The following is a 13,562-nucleotide window of genomic DNA, read 5'->3' as shown; positions in this document are numbered from 1 at the left end:
TTAGCTTACCAGTCAGAAAGAGAATATGGGGGTATATATATATATTTCTGATTACTTTTTAATTTTGCTACTTTATCACATTTAGCCTTTATCCTCTCACGTGTTTGTTTGGAAAGCTGTGCTTTCTCATTGTTGCCCAACAGGGAGTGAAAAATCAAACTGTCATGGATGTCATTCAAGACCTTCTATTGTCTGACCCAGGCTCCCTCCTCAGACAAATGTCCTAACCCCCACTTTTCTCCGGCAGCCTCCTTGTCAGCCAAACCCCACTACTGGCCATTTGGTTTCTATTTCGCTGCCCCAGGCCTATGTTCCCATTGTCCTGTTTCTCAGGATGCCCCGGTTGTTCTGGCTTTCACTTGGCGGATGTTCGGCATACAGCTCGAGGCCTTTCTAACTCTGACCCACCACGTCACCGCCCCTCTCCCTTCTCCCTGCGTGACATGCAGCTACCTGCACACACATGGATACATTCAAGTGTGCTCCCATGATTTAGGCATGACAGGCACCACATTCAGCGCTACTACCCGGTGTGCGGCTTGTGCCCTGCACGGGAATGCCAGCCCAGGGGACCAATGAAAACAAAGTTTCGTTTCCTCTCCACCTGCCAAGGTTAGGCACCTACTCACAGGACTGATCTGTGCAAGCTGGCACCTTTATTTCTTTTTCACACAAAGGCACCATGTGAGCTCGCAGCAGCTCCGGCAGCGGGGGCACATGCCTTTCATTCCCCTCACAGGGTCGTTGGGAGTCGGCGAGAACTCACTGGCAGTGAGGTTGGTCTGGTTTGGAGTTACCAGGGCGTAAATTTGTTGAGGACAATAACCATGCTTACATTGCCACCATGTCTGCAACCGTCCATTCCTTGAGTACCAGTGAATATTCAGTGGCTGCCACATTGAACTTAATTGAAGGGAATACTATATTTATTTTTTCAATTACTTTAGCTTCTAGATACAGCTGTGCAGAATGCTGCAACCATTCGAATGTACTTCTTAACGATGGAGAGCAGATTCTAAGCGCATCGTGTTTGTGCCTCACCTAAACGATGGCCTCCGCAATGGAGTGCCCAGTAGTCTTTTGTGGAATTTCAGAAACCACATGTGTGATGCTAGGACGGACTATGGCAGAGTTGGACTGAAATCCACTTTGGGCTGCTTGTTAAAAATAAGCAAAGAATAACATTCAGAATCATGTGAAGTGGGCAGGGTAAAGGTCATGGAGAATGCCCCTGGGAGGTGTGGGACGTTGGGAGGAACTAGTTGGCTCCGTCTGAGGTCAGAGCGCTTCCTAGAAGTCTACATTAAGCCTAACAAAAAACAGTGCTTGGTCTCCAAAGCCTCAAAGCTAAAGTTCCTCCGCCCTTGCCAGCATGCATGTCGTACAACTTGACACGTCCATGTCCTCAACATCAAGCCACGGTGTGTAGAGACTGCAATCGAGAATTGATATTCGCTTGGTTGCATTCCTACTGATGAGCGGGAAATACCCATAAACCAGGCTTTACAGACCACAGAACAGTGATGTGCATAACATGGGTTTTATGCCTATTTGATGACATGGCCAAGACTTCAAATTCCAAGTCTCCAGGGAAACCATTGACCAATCTCTTGTCCAAATATCTGTGTACAAACACTGGTGGGAGGATTAACTATGCCCTTTATTCCAGTTTGAAGCTGCCTCACGCTTTCAGGGATGCGTTGAGTTTAAGAGATGCATAGGTTTCTCTCCAGGAAGATACAAGAGCTCAGAGAACGATTTGATGGTGCTCAGAAACTCCCTCTCTCTCTTCCTTCTTTCCCTCAGTCCTCGGTGATGTCTGTCTGCTTCGCCCGCTTTCATCCAAACTTGGTGGTCGGTGGGACTTACTCGGGCCAGATTGTCCTGTGGGACAATCGCAGTCATCGGAGGACACCGGTGCAGCGCACACCTTTGTCAGCTGCTGCCCACACGGTAAGTGGGATGGTTGCCAAGTCTCTGCCAGGGTGAAGACAAAGCTCAACCCACAAAAGTATGGATCTTGCCAGTGGCTCCAAATTACAAACTACCCAAAAGGAAGCAAACATTTCTGCTGAGTTGATTCTGACATATAAAGACCCTGAGCGACAGAGTGGAACTACCCCACAGGGTTTCCAAGTTTTACTATTGACAGAGGTAGACCGCCAAATCTTTCATCTATACAGCACCTGGGGGTTCAAATACCTGGCCTTTCAGTTCGCAGCCCAGCACTTCATCACATGCTACCAGCATTCCTGGCTCCAAGTTAGAAGTGTCTGTTCTATGGGGATTTTATTCTGACCGAGTAAAATAAAGCTGAGACAAAACAGGTAGAGGAACTCCTGGACTTGGAGAAATCTCTTAATAGTTTACAATTTTTAATGTGTAGAAAGTTCTGTTTAGATGACCCAAAGGCCACTAGATATTAAAAATATAGAAGGATAGAGACATGTTAGCCTTTGGGAAGGGCCATGTGTGGAAATTATTTCCCCAAAGGACCACTTTACATTTGCTTTATTAGCTGCAAAGCTATAGTTTCAGGTAGACCATCTAGAAGAATCACCATTTCATGTCTAGAGATTTTATGAGACTTCGATGATTTGTGATTTGAAAGAGTACTATGACTTTAAATTCTGGAATGTGTGGTTTAAGTCTCAATGTAAAGTCTACAGTGACAATATAATCTATAGGGTTAAAAGTCAACATCTCCAAACCATTACTTATAATTTCGTGGGAGAGGTTGAGGGTAGTGTTCATAGGACAACTACACTGTCATTTCCTTTAAGAGAAAGATAGGTGTATACAGCGATTGTTAGGAGAAAGAAACAAGAAGACAAGCGTGTCTCCAGCAATCTTTGGTACCTTGACATTCAGGGTAACTGATGTTCTCTCTCTGAAATGCCAAATGATGTCCATGGATACAGCTCTACCATTGTTTCCAGTTTCCATAATGTGGTTGCCACATTTGTTTCATCTACAGGCCTCAAATCCATTCCGCCTTGAAAAAAGATTGCTAGTTGCCTTAAGTAACACCATGAGGAGGCAAATCCTTCCACTCTTGTAAGATTGACAATGGGAAATGACAAATACCAAGTCAACCCTAATTCTGATTGACTCGGGCCGCGGAAACCTGCAGGTGGAACTAGTTCTTGGGAATCTTGGAAAATTGCTCTTGCATACCCCATTTCTCCAAACTAATAACAGAAAATTGCACCTCTGGGGAAGAAGGGTTTGATTCAGGTGTTTGTTCAAATAGTGTCAAACTACTTCTGGGCTCAACGTACATGTCTGATGTGCTTAGCTGAGCAGGCCTCAGAAACCTCAAATACATAGCTATCGATATACAAATAAGTATATGGCTATGGATACATCGCTCTGTATGTACGAGGAAGAATCCAAATGCTAGAGCTCCCTTTTTATTAGCTTTAAGTATAATCATCACAATTAACATACTCTTTTAATCAAACTGAGTAGCGTTATTTGTTAGTAAATACTTGGGGACCCCCCCACCCCCACTGTGCTATGTTTAGTCTAATCCACAGCTAAAAATGCACCATCCCCTTCTTGATGGTCTTGCAACTTCCATTGTTGCTTGGCTGATTGGTACCCGGATCCAAAAGGAAAATGAGGCCCACCACAGATTACTAACTAATTTCCTTTCACACCCACCACACACATGCATTTGAGACAACAGGAAATCATAATTAAAACAAAGTCCTCTGCCACACAGTAAGTTTATTTCTGAAATAAATAAAAAACAGCCTGGCATCTACGCTGGAAAATGAGATGTACTGTTGCTATTTTCTATCCTTCAAATAGCGCATGCATACGTGCGTGTGCGTGTGTGTGTGTGTGTGTGTGTGTGTGTGTGTGTGGAGTATACAAAGAGGCTTCAAAAAGTGCATGGAAGATGGAGTGAAAAGATAATGGAATGTTCCGTGAACTTTTTGAAGTCCCCCTTGTACCAGGCAGAGTGCCTGCTTCTGCTCCTTTGGTTTCTTTACATCCCTCTCTTCTTTTAAACCAGGTTTTATTGCTCATAAAAGCACAGGCCAGTGGCTGATTAAAGCCAGGGAGGAGGAAATGCATTTGGCTCTGGACATTCCTCTAGACTTGCCTTCTTTCCCTGTTACACCCTTAGGGATCCAAAGCCATTAAGATTTCAGTGGTTTATGTTTAAGGTTCACAGAAAAAGCCCCATTGAACTAGTGCTGGGAAAACTAGGTAGATTTGGGGATCATGATAATACGTGAACCCCATCTTCCCTTTCGTTAGTTAGTTACTAAACTTGCTGTCTTTAGGTGGGAAATTGTTTCTCTTTGATTTTCTTTTTTTTTTTTTTCTCTTTGATTTTCACTCCAGGACTTGAGCTCACATACTATTTCAGGTTCCACATACACCAGAGCTTTGGACAAGGATGTTGTCGATAGTTCCCAACAAATCAGTCCGTTTGACATACGGAGACATCCTTGGCATAACGTTTTCAGATCTCCACTTCCTTTGCTACCGTGCAGGTGCACTGACGCTGAGTCATTGGGAAGTTCCCACAGAAACATGCTGGGTAAAGATGCCCGGGCTTAGCTGACCGTCTGTCAGCATGGGTGAAAAAGCGGATGTGCTTGCCAATGAGTGAATGTTGTCTCAAGCTGAATTAATAGAGGCATCTTTTCTTACACATGAGAAGTGACAAGTCAGCGCTACCCAGATTTCTACACTTTTCTGATTAGAAAATTGGTAGAAGATTGTATAGCATTCCCGGAACCTTAAAAGAAGTGGAGCCAAAGCAGAGTGCATTCAGAAGAGATTATCAGAAGGTGGGAAGTATTGAAAACCAAAGCACCCAATGACTAGTTGAAGAAACGGGCAATGGTTCATTTATGTAAGACAAGACTCGGGGGCACGATAACAACAATCTACAGACATTCACACACCTCTTGTTTGGACTTGATCCTAGTAGGCAATGAACTAAAGTACTCGCTTGAACTTTCTTGATCTCTGTTGGCCAAAAGAATAACTCTCTGTAAATGAATGCTAAAATAGGTCACCCTTAGAGAAAGGTGTTTAAGTGGAATTTGGACCCACTTTTTGGTAGAGGCAGAGGATTAGCTGCATTATATGATTATTAGGGTTCTTTCTGACCAGGAGTTTATATGATAATAATAGTTTGGGAACCAACCTTTAGAAAGTATCAACTTTCCAATATTAAAGGTTGTTTCATTGTTGCTGTGGCGAGGCATGATGGACAGTTACTCATCAGACATGAGACTTGGCCTCTCAGCTATTTGCACGGAGAAGCATCAAGGCAGTTGTGGTTTGGCCGCTGATGGCTAAGCGGTCTGAAATCTAACCCTAATGACTGCTAGGTTCTGCTTATGCTGACCTTCCATTTCGTATTTAATGTGCAGCTGTACATGATTTTAGCATATCATGTAGGATTCTGCCTAGCAGGATTACCTACTGAGAGTTCTGACAGAAGGTTAGAGCATCTTGCTTACAGTTCCTGGGAGATAAAAATGACCTTTCTAGAAGCTCCGGCCAAACGTAAGCCTCAATAAATAATATTTTGAAAAGCAAATCTACCCTAAGTTTTGAAATAACATAGAAGACCCCAATTTGGGCCTCACTAGGTTGCTTGTGCCCATTTCATTCTGCTTAAATCAAAGAGGCTGATGGATATTCATCTCTTCTTTCATATAAAGAATCCTAACCAATGTTTGACACTGTGACTGTGGTGCCTTTAGCCCTGACCTGAGCAACACCTCTTCCATACTTCTCTCCCTTCCCATTCACTCGTGCTGAGCTCAGAAGCCAAAGTGTGTGGTGGCGACAGATTCAAGTCATCTACATTCACCTCTCAGGGATGCTGACGCCCCTCAAGCGCATCTGCTCTGGCTCTTTCCTGAAGTCCTATTGCTTTGCATCTGGCTGAGCAAGATGAAGTGCTGTAAGCATTTCCCTCACTGTGTGGTGCTGTCAGAGCTTTTAGAAAGAACACGGGCTCGTGTCAAAAGTGTCATTGGACCCCAGGCTTGCATCATTGTTGCCAAACGTGTTTGACACTCGAGTGTGAGCGGGTCCTCTTGGATCTGTGTCTAATGTTTCCTGTTTATGTTTTCACAGCATCCTGTATACTGTGTGAATGTGGTTGGGACCCAGAATGCTCATAACCTCATCACTGTCTCTACCGATGGCAAGATGTGTTCCTGGAGCCTGGACATGCTCTCCACTCCGCAGGTGGGTTTGTTTTCTCGTCCATGCAGCGCATCCTGAGTACAAGAAATACCTGCCTGATGGCACAGAGTTCCTAAAAGCCTCACATCCTATGGGAGCTAAACCCACTGGGTGCACTTGAAAGAGCGGGGCCTTCTTTCAGCAGCCTCCTCTGGAAGCCAAAACCCATTTCCTTTACCACAAATCATGTAATTAGTGTAATACGTTAATGCTGAGGTCAGTTTCAAGTGAAAATGAAATAATCCATTTGAAAGCATAGTGATTATGGAAGTTGCCTGTGGTATGAATTGTACTGCTTTGTTAAACAAATGCACACGATGTTGGGGCTGAACCGAGCAATCCCTCACGGTCCTTGCCCTGGAGGAAAGGTATTTGGCTACGGAGACAGCCGCGGCCTTGCTGGCATCTGTAGCCTGGACAGCCGGCCGTGGGCGGGAAGCCTTGGTCACCCATCTGGTCTCCCCTGTGGAATGTTTGCCAGTCGCCTCCTGCCGTTCCTCGCTCAACAAATGAGAAGTCGAAAATGAAAAAGTTTCCAAACCACGACTGATTGCAGTAATTGAAACCAAACAAAGGGGTAGACGTGGAGGAAACCTTTGGAGAGACATCTTAAACCCCAAACCAGATTGCACGTGTGTACCCTTATGCACACAGAGACCGGCACACACGCAACTTTCCCCATTTCTCTGAGGGCAGGGACGGGAGAGAAGCTGACCTCCAACGGCGGAACCATTTACAAAATCATTGCAAAAGAAACGTTAAAACCCTTTAATTTCACCTGCCTATTCCTTTTCCTGGATGAAGGGCACATTTTCACACAGTTTCAGGTGACAATACAGCTTCCAAACACTTTAGGAAACATGTAAACTATAAAGAACCTTTCTTAAGCCTCCACAGAGTACGGTTCAGTGAAGGATTCTTAAAGAGAGAGAGAGAGAGAGAGAGAGAGAGAGAGAGAGAGAGAGAGAGAGAGAGAGAGAGAGAGAGAGAGAGAGAACAGTGACCAATAAGCTGCTTACACTGTAAATTTCTCGGTTTTTAAAATGTAATATTGCCACACTGGTGTCCTTGGTGAGGGTGGGTAGCAGAAGGCGTTCCCCAGTCCTCCGCTCCGCGTGCTGTTTCCCGGACTGGCTGCAGCCCTCTCAACACGCTGCTCCTCCTCACAGGCCCTGGCTGAGCTGGTCTTTACCATCACCAGGCCAGGGTGACTGGGGGTCTTTTATGGCCTTGTCAACATTCTCAGCAATGTGTTGCTTCCTTTTAAAAGCCTGGAGATGATAAACAGACCTAAGAGAGAGCCCTCTCTTTAGCGATGTTTAATTGCCTATTCTGCTGACTAAACATGCATTTATTTAGGTTAAAATCAGTCGCACAGGAGCTACCGGGACATTTTTATGAGCCTTTTTCATGCCCACGATGCCCGTTAGGAAGTGGTTAGAGAGCCCCATGGCATGGCCTCTGTAGAGGGCAGCAAGGAGGAGGGCATCTGGCAGTTGCCCTGGTCCCCTTTTCCCAAGAGGGCGAGCAAAAGACTTTCCCAAACTGCAGAGGATGTAGAGCAGGCACCCAAACAGATCCCTGCACACCCGTCTTCACTGCCGCGTGGTTGCCAATAGCCTAAAGATGGAAGTAACTCAAGGTCGGTCAGCAGACAGATGGATAAACAAGATGTAATATATATATATATATATATATATATATATATAATAGGATTTTATTCAGTCATAAGCCCTGATACCTGCTGCGACATGGATAAACCTTGAAAACATTATGTTGAGTGAAATGTCAAACGCAAAAAGGCAAGTTATTCGCACTAGACTACTCAAACCCATAGAGAAAACGAACATCTCAGTGATTCCTGGGGGTCCAGGGAATAGGGGGATTATTGCTTAAGGGTATTATAATTTTATTATAATTTTGTTTGGGGTGATAAGAAATTTTGGGAACTAGAGAGTGAAGCTGTTTGCACCACGTGGTAAATGTAATTCATGTTGCTGACTTGTACACATATTCAAGAAACAAGTAAAACTCACTACCATTAAGTCCATTCCGATTCATAGAATTGTATGCGTAAGGAAGATTGAAATGGTGATCTTTTGTTATATATTTTGCTGCAATGAAATTTAAGACGTAGTTTCAAGGGGGGAGCGGAATATTGCATGTCCCGGTTTTCGGTGCTACATTGTCATCCCAGCCCTTCCTTCAGTCCCGACACTGGTCTGGTCACTCCTTGGCATCTGGCTTGCTGCCAACAGCCTGTCACACGACTGACCGTGTGGCCTGTGCTGCAAGGGCTTTTGATCGATTGACTGGCGGCTAGAGGACTGGCTTAATTAGTTCTACAAGGAAGGCTGAACTATAATCATATGGCATCCCAGAATGATTTCTTTAATTATTTTAGATGCCCAAGAAAGGCCATTTTATCTAAGTAACCAGAAAGGCTCAACACCACGAATCATGCTTAAATACTCTTTAACCTAATCCAGCGGTATGGCTTTCAAAGCACCCCGAGTTCCCAATGTAAGAACTGATTTCGTAGTAAACACCCTTATTTTCCGAGTTAAAGACTTGTTTAAACACCGTTCTTCGCAGGTTCATAGGCTGTACCCCCAGTGACTGCCCTTCGTGAGACTGGGGCCCGGTCGAAATCTGTGCTCTATGATCTGAGTGGCCACTTTCTGGTTTTAGTCCGTGGAGGACACTCTCTGCTGCTTTGAGAAATGTGCTCACTACATCTGATATTAATACATGTGCATTCTCCTGAACGATTGATCTTGAAAATGTTTGTAAATACAGGGGTATTGGGTGTTTTATTAAAGCCTGGGGCTGACAAGTAATGGTTATTACAGCATTATCTTTAGTTTCTGCACCATTCGTTTCAAAATTCTCACCTGTCATCTCGGCCTGCCTTAGCAAGCAACAGTGCACGCTGATGAAATGCAGCCGGCCTGGAAGCAGAGACACACAGAAGCACGAGTGTCAGGGCAGTAGCGCATGGTTGCTGGCACAGCCGGGGTCTTCTGTAACGCTGTGTGAAAAGCAAACAGACGATTGGGCCAAATGGTTTTTCCGTGCTGTCTTTGGCATGGTACGGAGCTGACAGATGGAAATGTAACCAGGCCGTGTTTTGGTAGGAGAGCATGGAGCTGGTGTACAATAAGTCCAAGCCTGTGGCCGTCACCGGAATGGCTTTCCCGACAGGAGACGTCAATAACTTCGTGGTGGGCAGCGAGGAGGGCACCGTCTACACGGCTTGTCGTCATGGAAGGTGACGTTCTGTTTTCTTACTTTTGACCTGGTGCTTGTCTGTTATCACGTTCTGTATAGTAACCACCTTTCGTTCTGAGAAGGGCGTTTCGGAGGAAATGCAAAGTTCAACCTGAGTCTTCCTTACCTGAAAGGATGCGTGCGCCCGGCACGTTTTAATTCCGTCTCTCCTTTCCAGGTACCACCGAGTCGGCCTCGACTCCTGGCATGCCGTGGTGTCAGTAGGGAGCGCTGAGCTCCATCGGGTTTTCCATTCCTTTGTTTTCCTACAAGTAGATCGCAGGGGCTTTCATCGGAGATGCCTCTAGGAATGTAAAACGGTATTAGCAGCCAAGCACTTGCACATTTCCACCACCGAGCTCACTCTTACCACTGGGGACTCCAGCTCAAGGGGACTCTATAGAAGACAGAATGGAACTACCTTGTGGCTCTCTCCCTCTCTCTGGCCTCGAGTGGGTGCTGACTCTTAGAGACCCTATAGGACAGGGTAGAACTGCCCTTGTGAGTTTCCGGAAACCGTAACTGTTTAGGGGAGTAGAAAGCCTTGTATTTTTCCCAAGGAGTAGCTGGTAATTTCAAACGACACACCTTGCGGGTCACAGCCCAACATGTAACCACTGTGCTGCCAGGGCTCCTTTGTAACCTTTAAGTGAGCACAGACCCTCGTCTTTCTCCCACTGAGCAGTTGTTGAACTCAAACTGCTGACCCTTTGGGGAGCAACCCAACTTGTAGCCTCCTCTAGTTACCCATTTGTAAATCTTTGATGGTTCACACTGCCTCAAGGAAAACTTTCCAAACTTCTCAGCATATTGAAGACCCTGATTCTCTGGCCTCTCTCAAAGTCATCTCCTTCACGCTCCCTCGGGCTCCAGCCACACACCCATCAGGGATAGCAGTCCGCAGACATGGCTTACCCAGCCTCGTCCCCGAGTCCTCCACCAAGTCCCGCCTGTCTGCCGTGCAGGTGCTCGTCCCCCTGGCACAGAGGCTCTGTGCTTGAAGGCCTTTCCTGGTCTCTGGGGACGGGGGAGGAAACAAAGACACGACTCTCCTCTTTATGGCCGCATCTAATCATTCCAGGCCGAGTCGTGAAGAGCCTGTCTAGATCCTTGCGGTTATGACAGGGAGGGTGCAGGAGAATGCGATGCTATAATAATGGATACAAGAATGGAGGAAATGACCTAAAAACGGACTGTGGTGATGATCACACACCTCCTTTTTAATATATTGCGATCATTAAATTGCACCATAAATGATTGTCAAAAGAGCCAGGCGTGTGTGAGACACCATGGGAAGGATCTGAAAGCAGCAAGACAGACATGAGTGAGAAGAAAACTGAAAACACCACAAGAAAAGGGACATGACAAGAATGTGGACGTCCTGGTCTAGTTGAAGGGGGCCCGCAGAGTGGTGGCTGCCAGAGGAGGAAAGACAGGACTTTCTATCCCCTTCCAAAAAACAAATCACTCTTGGACACTCACAGAGGCAGTCTGTCTTGTCCTATGGGGTCACTATGAACTGGCATCGACTGGATGACAGTGAGCTGGGGGTTGGGTTTTATTCTAGTTGGCATAGTGATTCGACATTGGGCTGCTAACTACAAACAACAACGTCAGCAGTTCAAAACCAGCAGCAGCTTTGCAGAAGAAAGACGAGGCTTTCTACTCTTGGCGAGTTACAGACTAGAGAACCCAGCCTAACACAGGCACCATCTTTTGAATGAAGAATAGAATAGCCATGCCATCTGGTAGCTGGCTATAAACTGAGGTGGCAGTATGTGGGTGAATTACATGAATGCCAACTGGACAAGTGGCCACTGTGTTTTCTAAAGCTAAATGGCAGTGTACAACTCAGGAGAATAAGTAGGCATTTGGGAGTGAACTGTGTTTCCTAGAACTATATATTACCTTGACTAGGTGCTGATATTAAGTGGTTTGGATGTTACACATTGATATAAATTTGTTGGTTTTATAATCATCCAATCATCCCTCTGGTGTGATCTGATATGAGTAGTCAGTTGTGTAAGGATTATAGTGGCTTCATCAGATCGCAGGCCTGATTGGATGAAAGCGGGGCTCTCCTGCAGTGTGGTCTGCTTCATCTTTGATTTATTTTATAATGGGTAGAGGTGAGAAGGAAGTAGAAAAGGAGGAATCCTCCTATTATCAAGAAAGAAAAACCAGAAATGGAGTTTGCCCTTTAGACCTGGGATCCTTGTACCGAGAAGCCCCTAGATCAAAGGGAAGATGGCTGACATAGGCGGTCCAACATATAACCAACATAGAGAGGAAGACACCACCACCCCCGAGTCGGTGATCTAAACCCCCATGGAGTTACGGTCTTGGGCTTCCCCATAGAATCACTATGAGCTGGAATCGACTCGATGGCATTGAGCTGGGGTTTGGGGTTATTCTAGTTGAGGATGAATGATAACAAATGAATCAAACAAGTAAATATTGAGTTGAAAGGATGGTGCATGCTGTGGAGAAAACTAAAGTAGGAGAAGGCAGACAGGACTGTGTAGGCCCAGTTAATTTTTGAAGTGGATGTTTCTGTCATTTCTGTCATTAAATTCTTTTCACTTTGTCTTTCATTCCACTTCCAACAGTGCCTGGCATACAAGTGAAGAGCAAAACTATGCATTTAGGAAATACAGAAGCAACTATATCCACATAATACAGAGGCCTGTCTCCCGCCTCTCTGCCTAGTCAGGGCAGTTGGAGCAGTATGAGGGAGCTCAAAAAAGTTTGTGGGAAAATGGAATGAAAAGATAATGCAGCTTATCCACAAACTTTTGGAAACCCCTTCATCCAAGCCTCCGTGCAATTTCCAGGTGATACAAACTCTGTGTTGATTGAGAGATTAGCAAGTGGCCTCAGCAAACAGAGCCAGTCATTTGCATGAGATTATGAAATTGCAAGCCATAGATTACAGGCGGCCTCAGCCTTCTGAAAGATTCTCTGTTTGGCCTGCGTAAGGCCTCCTTCACCTCAGTAGTTCTGATGCAACTGATATTTTTTCCCTCTCTTCCACTTATCCCAGACAAGGTACTAGTCTCAGTCAGGAACCCCAACTTATTCCAAGTTCATAGCCCTGTGTCTCATCGTTCCATGCCCAAATACTCCGCCTTCATAAAAACACACTATCACCACACACACAAGCTGTGTCAAACCCTAAGAAAGATTGATAATATTGTTTGTTCATCCAGATATTTGCTGCATGCCCACCTTGAGGAATTGGCTGTACACCACATCGCTAGGTGCTGTGAGGCATCTGAGCATCATCAGAAAGTTGATGGTGCAGCGCCATACGATCAGAAGTCAAAGGAGGGATCACAGTGAACCAGAGCCCGGAGTGTGAGCATCCAGGGTGCGGCAGGCAATGGAGGGCAATGAGAGCTCCAGAGCTCTTGTGAAACCACTTAGGAAATCAGCCTCCGGAGAACTCCCCGGTCCAACACTGAGGGACGGGAGGAAAGCGGTCATTGAACAGAGTGCTAGGGAGAGAGGAGTCGAGAAGGTCAAAGGCAGAAATCTTACCTGAATGGTTACAACTGTGTCAGTAGATCGGCCCTATGATACAGGCAGGACCTCATATGGTTTCCAAGATGTTCTGTATTTTGGGTTTGCATTGTTTTGCGTTGTTTGGTCTGATTTGGGTTTGTTATATCAGGGTGCATCTCAGAGGTGTTCTGTCGTTGGAGGTCACCCTCTTGAAGTTGCATTATATGCTTTTCCATTTTTCAGTAAATGAACCCCAGGATTGAGGCCCTATTGGGAGAGAAAGGAGAATAGGGGTTTCCGGGGGAGAGGGGTACAGTGGTGAGGATGGGGTGAAAGGAGAGAGTGGCAAGGAGTCTATGTAGAAAAAGAATTGTGGAAAATGATTGTGGTTGCCACTGTACAATTCTACTTGGCGTCACTGAACTATGGGATGATATGATATGTGCCTTAAATCCCAACTGATGACAATTTTTTAAAATAAATTGATGGTAACTGAGAAGGTAAACCGACAGGCATTTGTAGGGCAGGTAGAAGGTGATAATTGGCACAAGGACCATGCA

At 45.5% G+C, this 13,562-nt stretch overlaps 1 protein-coding gene across 2 annotated transcripts in view; it reads left to right on the top strand.

Annotated features, from left to right (window-relative positions):
- Window positions 1-13,562, top strand: part of DYNC1I1 (dynein cytoplasmic 1 intermediate chain 1) — a 351,049-nt gene that overhangs the window by 271,780 nt on the left and 65,707 nt on the right. For both annotated transcript variants that reach the window (XM_075558388.1, XM_075558387.1), the window contains exons 10-12: window positions 1,807-1,953; window positions 6,118-6,231; window positions 9,366-9,499. In XM_075558388.1, coding sequence (XP_075414503.1) covers window positions 1,807-1,953; window positions 6,118-6,231; window positions 9,366-9,499 — 395 coding nt within the window. The remainder of the gene's footprint in view (window positions 1-1,806; window positions 1,954-6,117; window positions 6,232-9,365; window positions 9,500-13,562) is intronic.

Source organism: Tenrec ecaudatus, chromosome 9 (assembly GCF_050624435.1).
Source record: "Tenrec ecaudatus isolate mTenEca1 chromosome 9, mTenEca1.hap1, whole genome shotgun sequence".
NCBI lineage: Eukaryota > Metazoa > Chordata > Mammalia > Afrosoricida > Tenrecidae > Tenrec > Tenrec ecaudatus.
The sequence above is the reverse complement of the archived record's forward strand: the minus strand, read 5'-3'. Positions and strand labels throughout refer to the sequence as shown.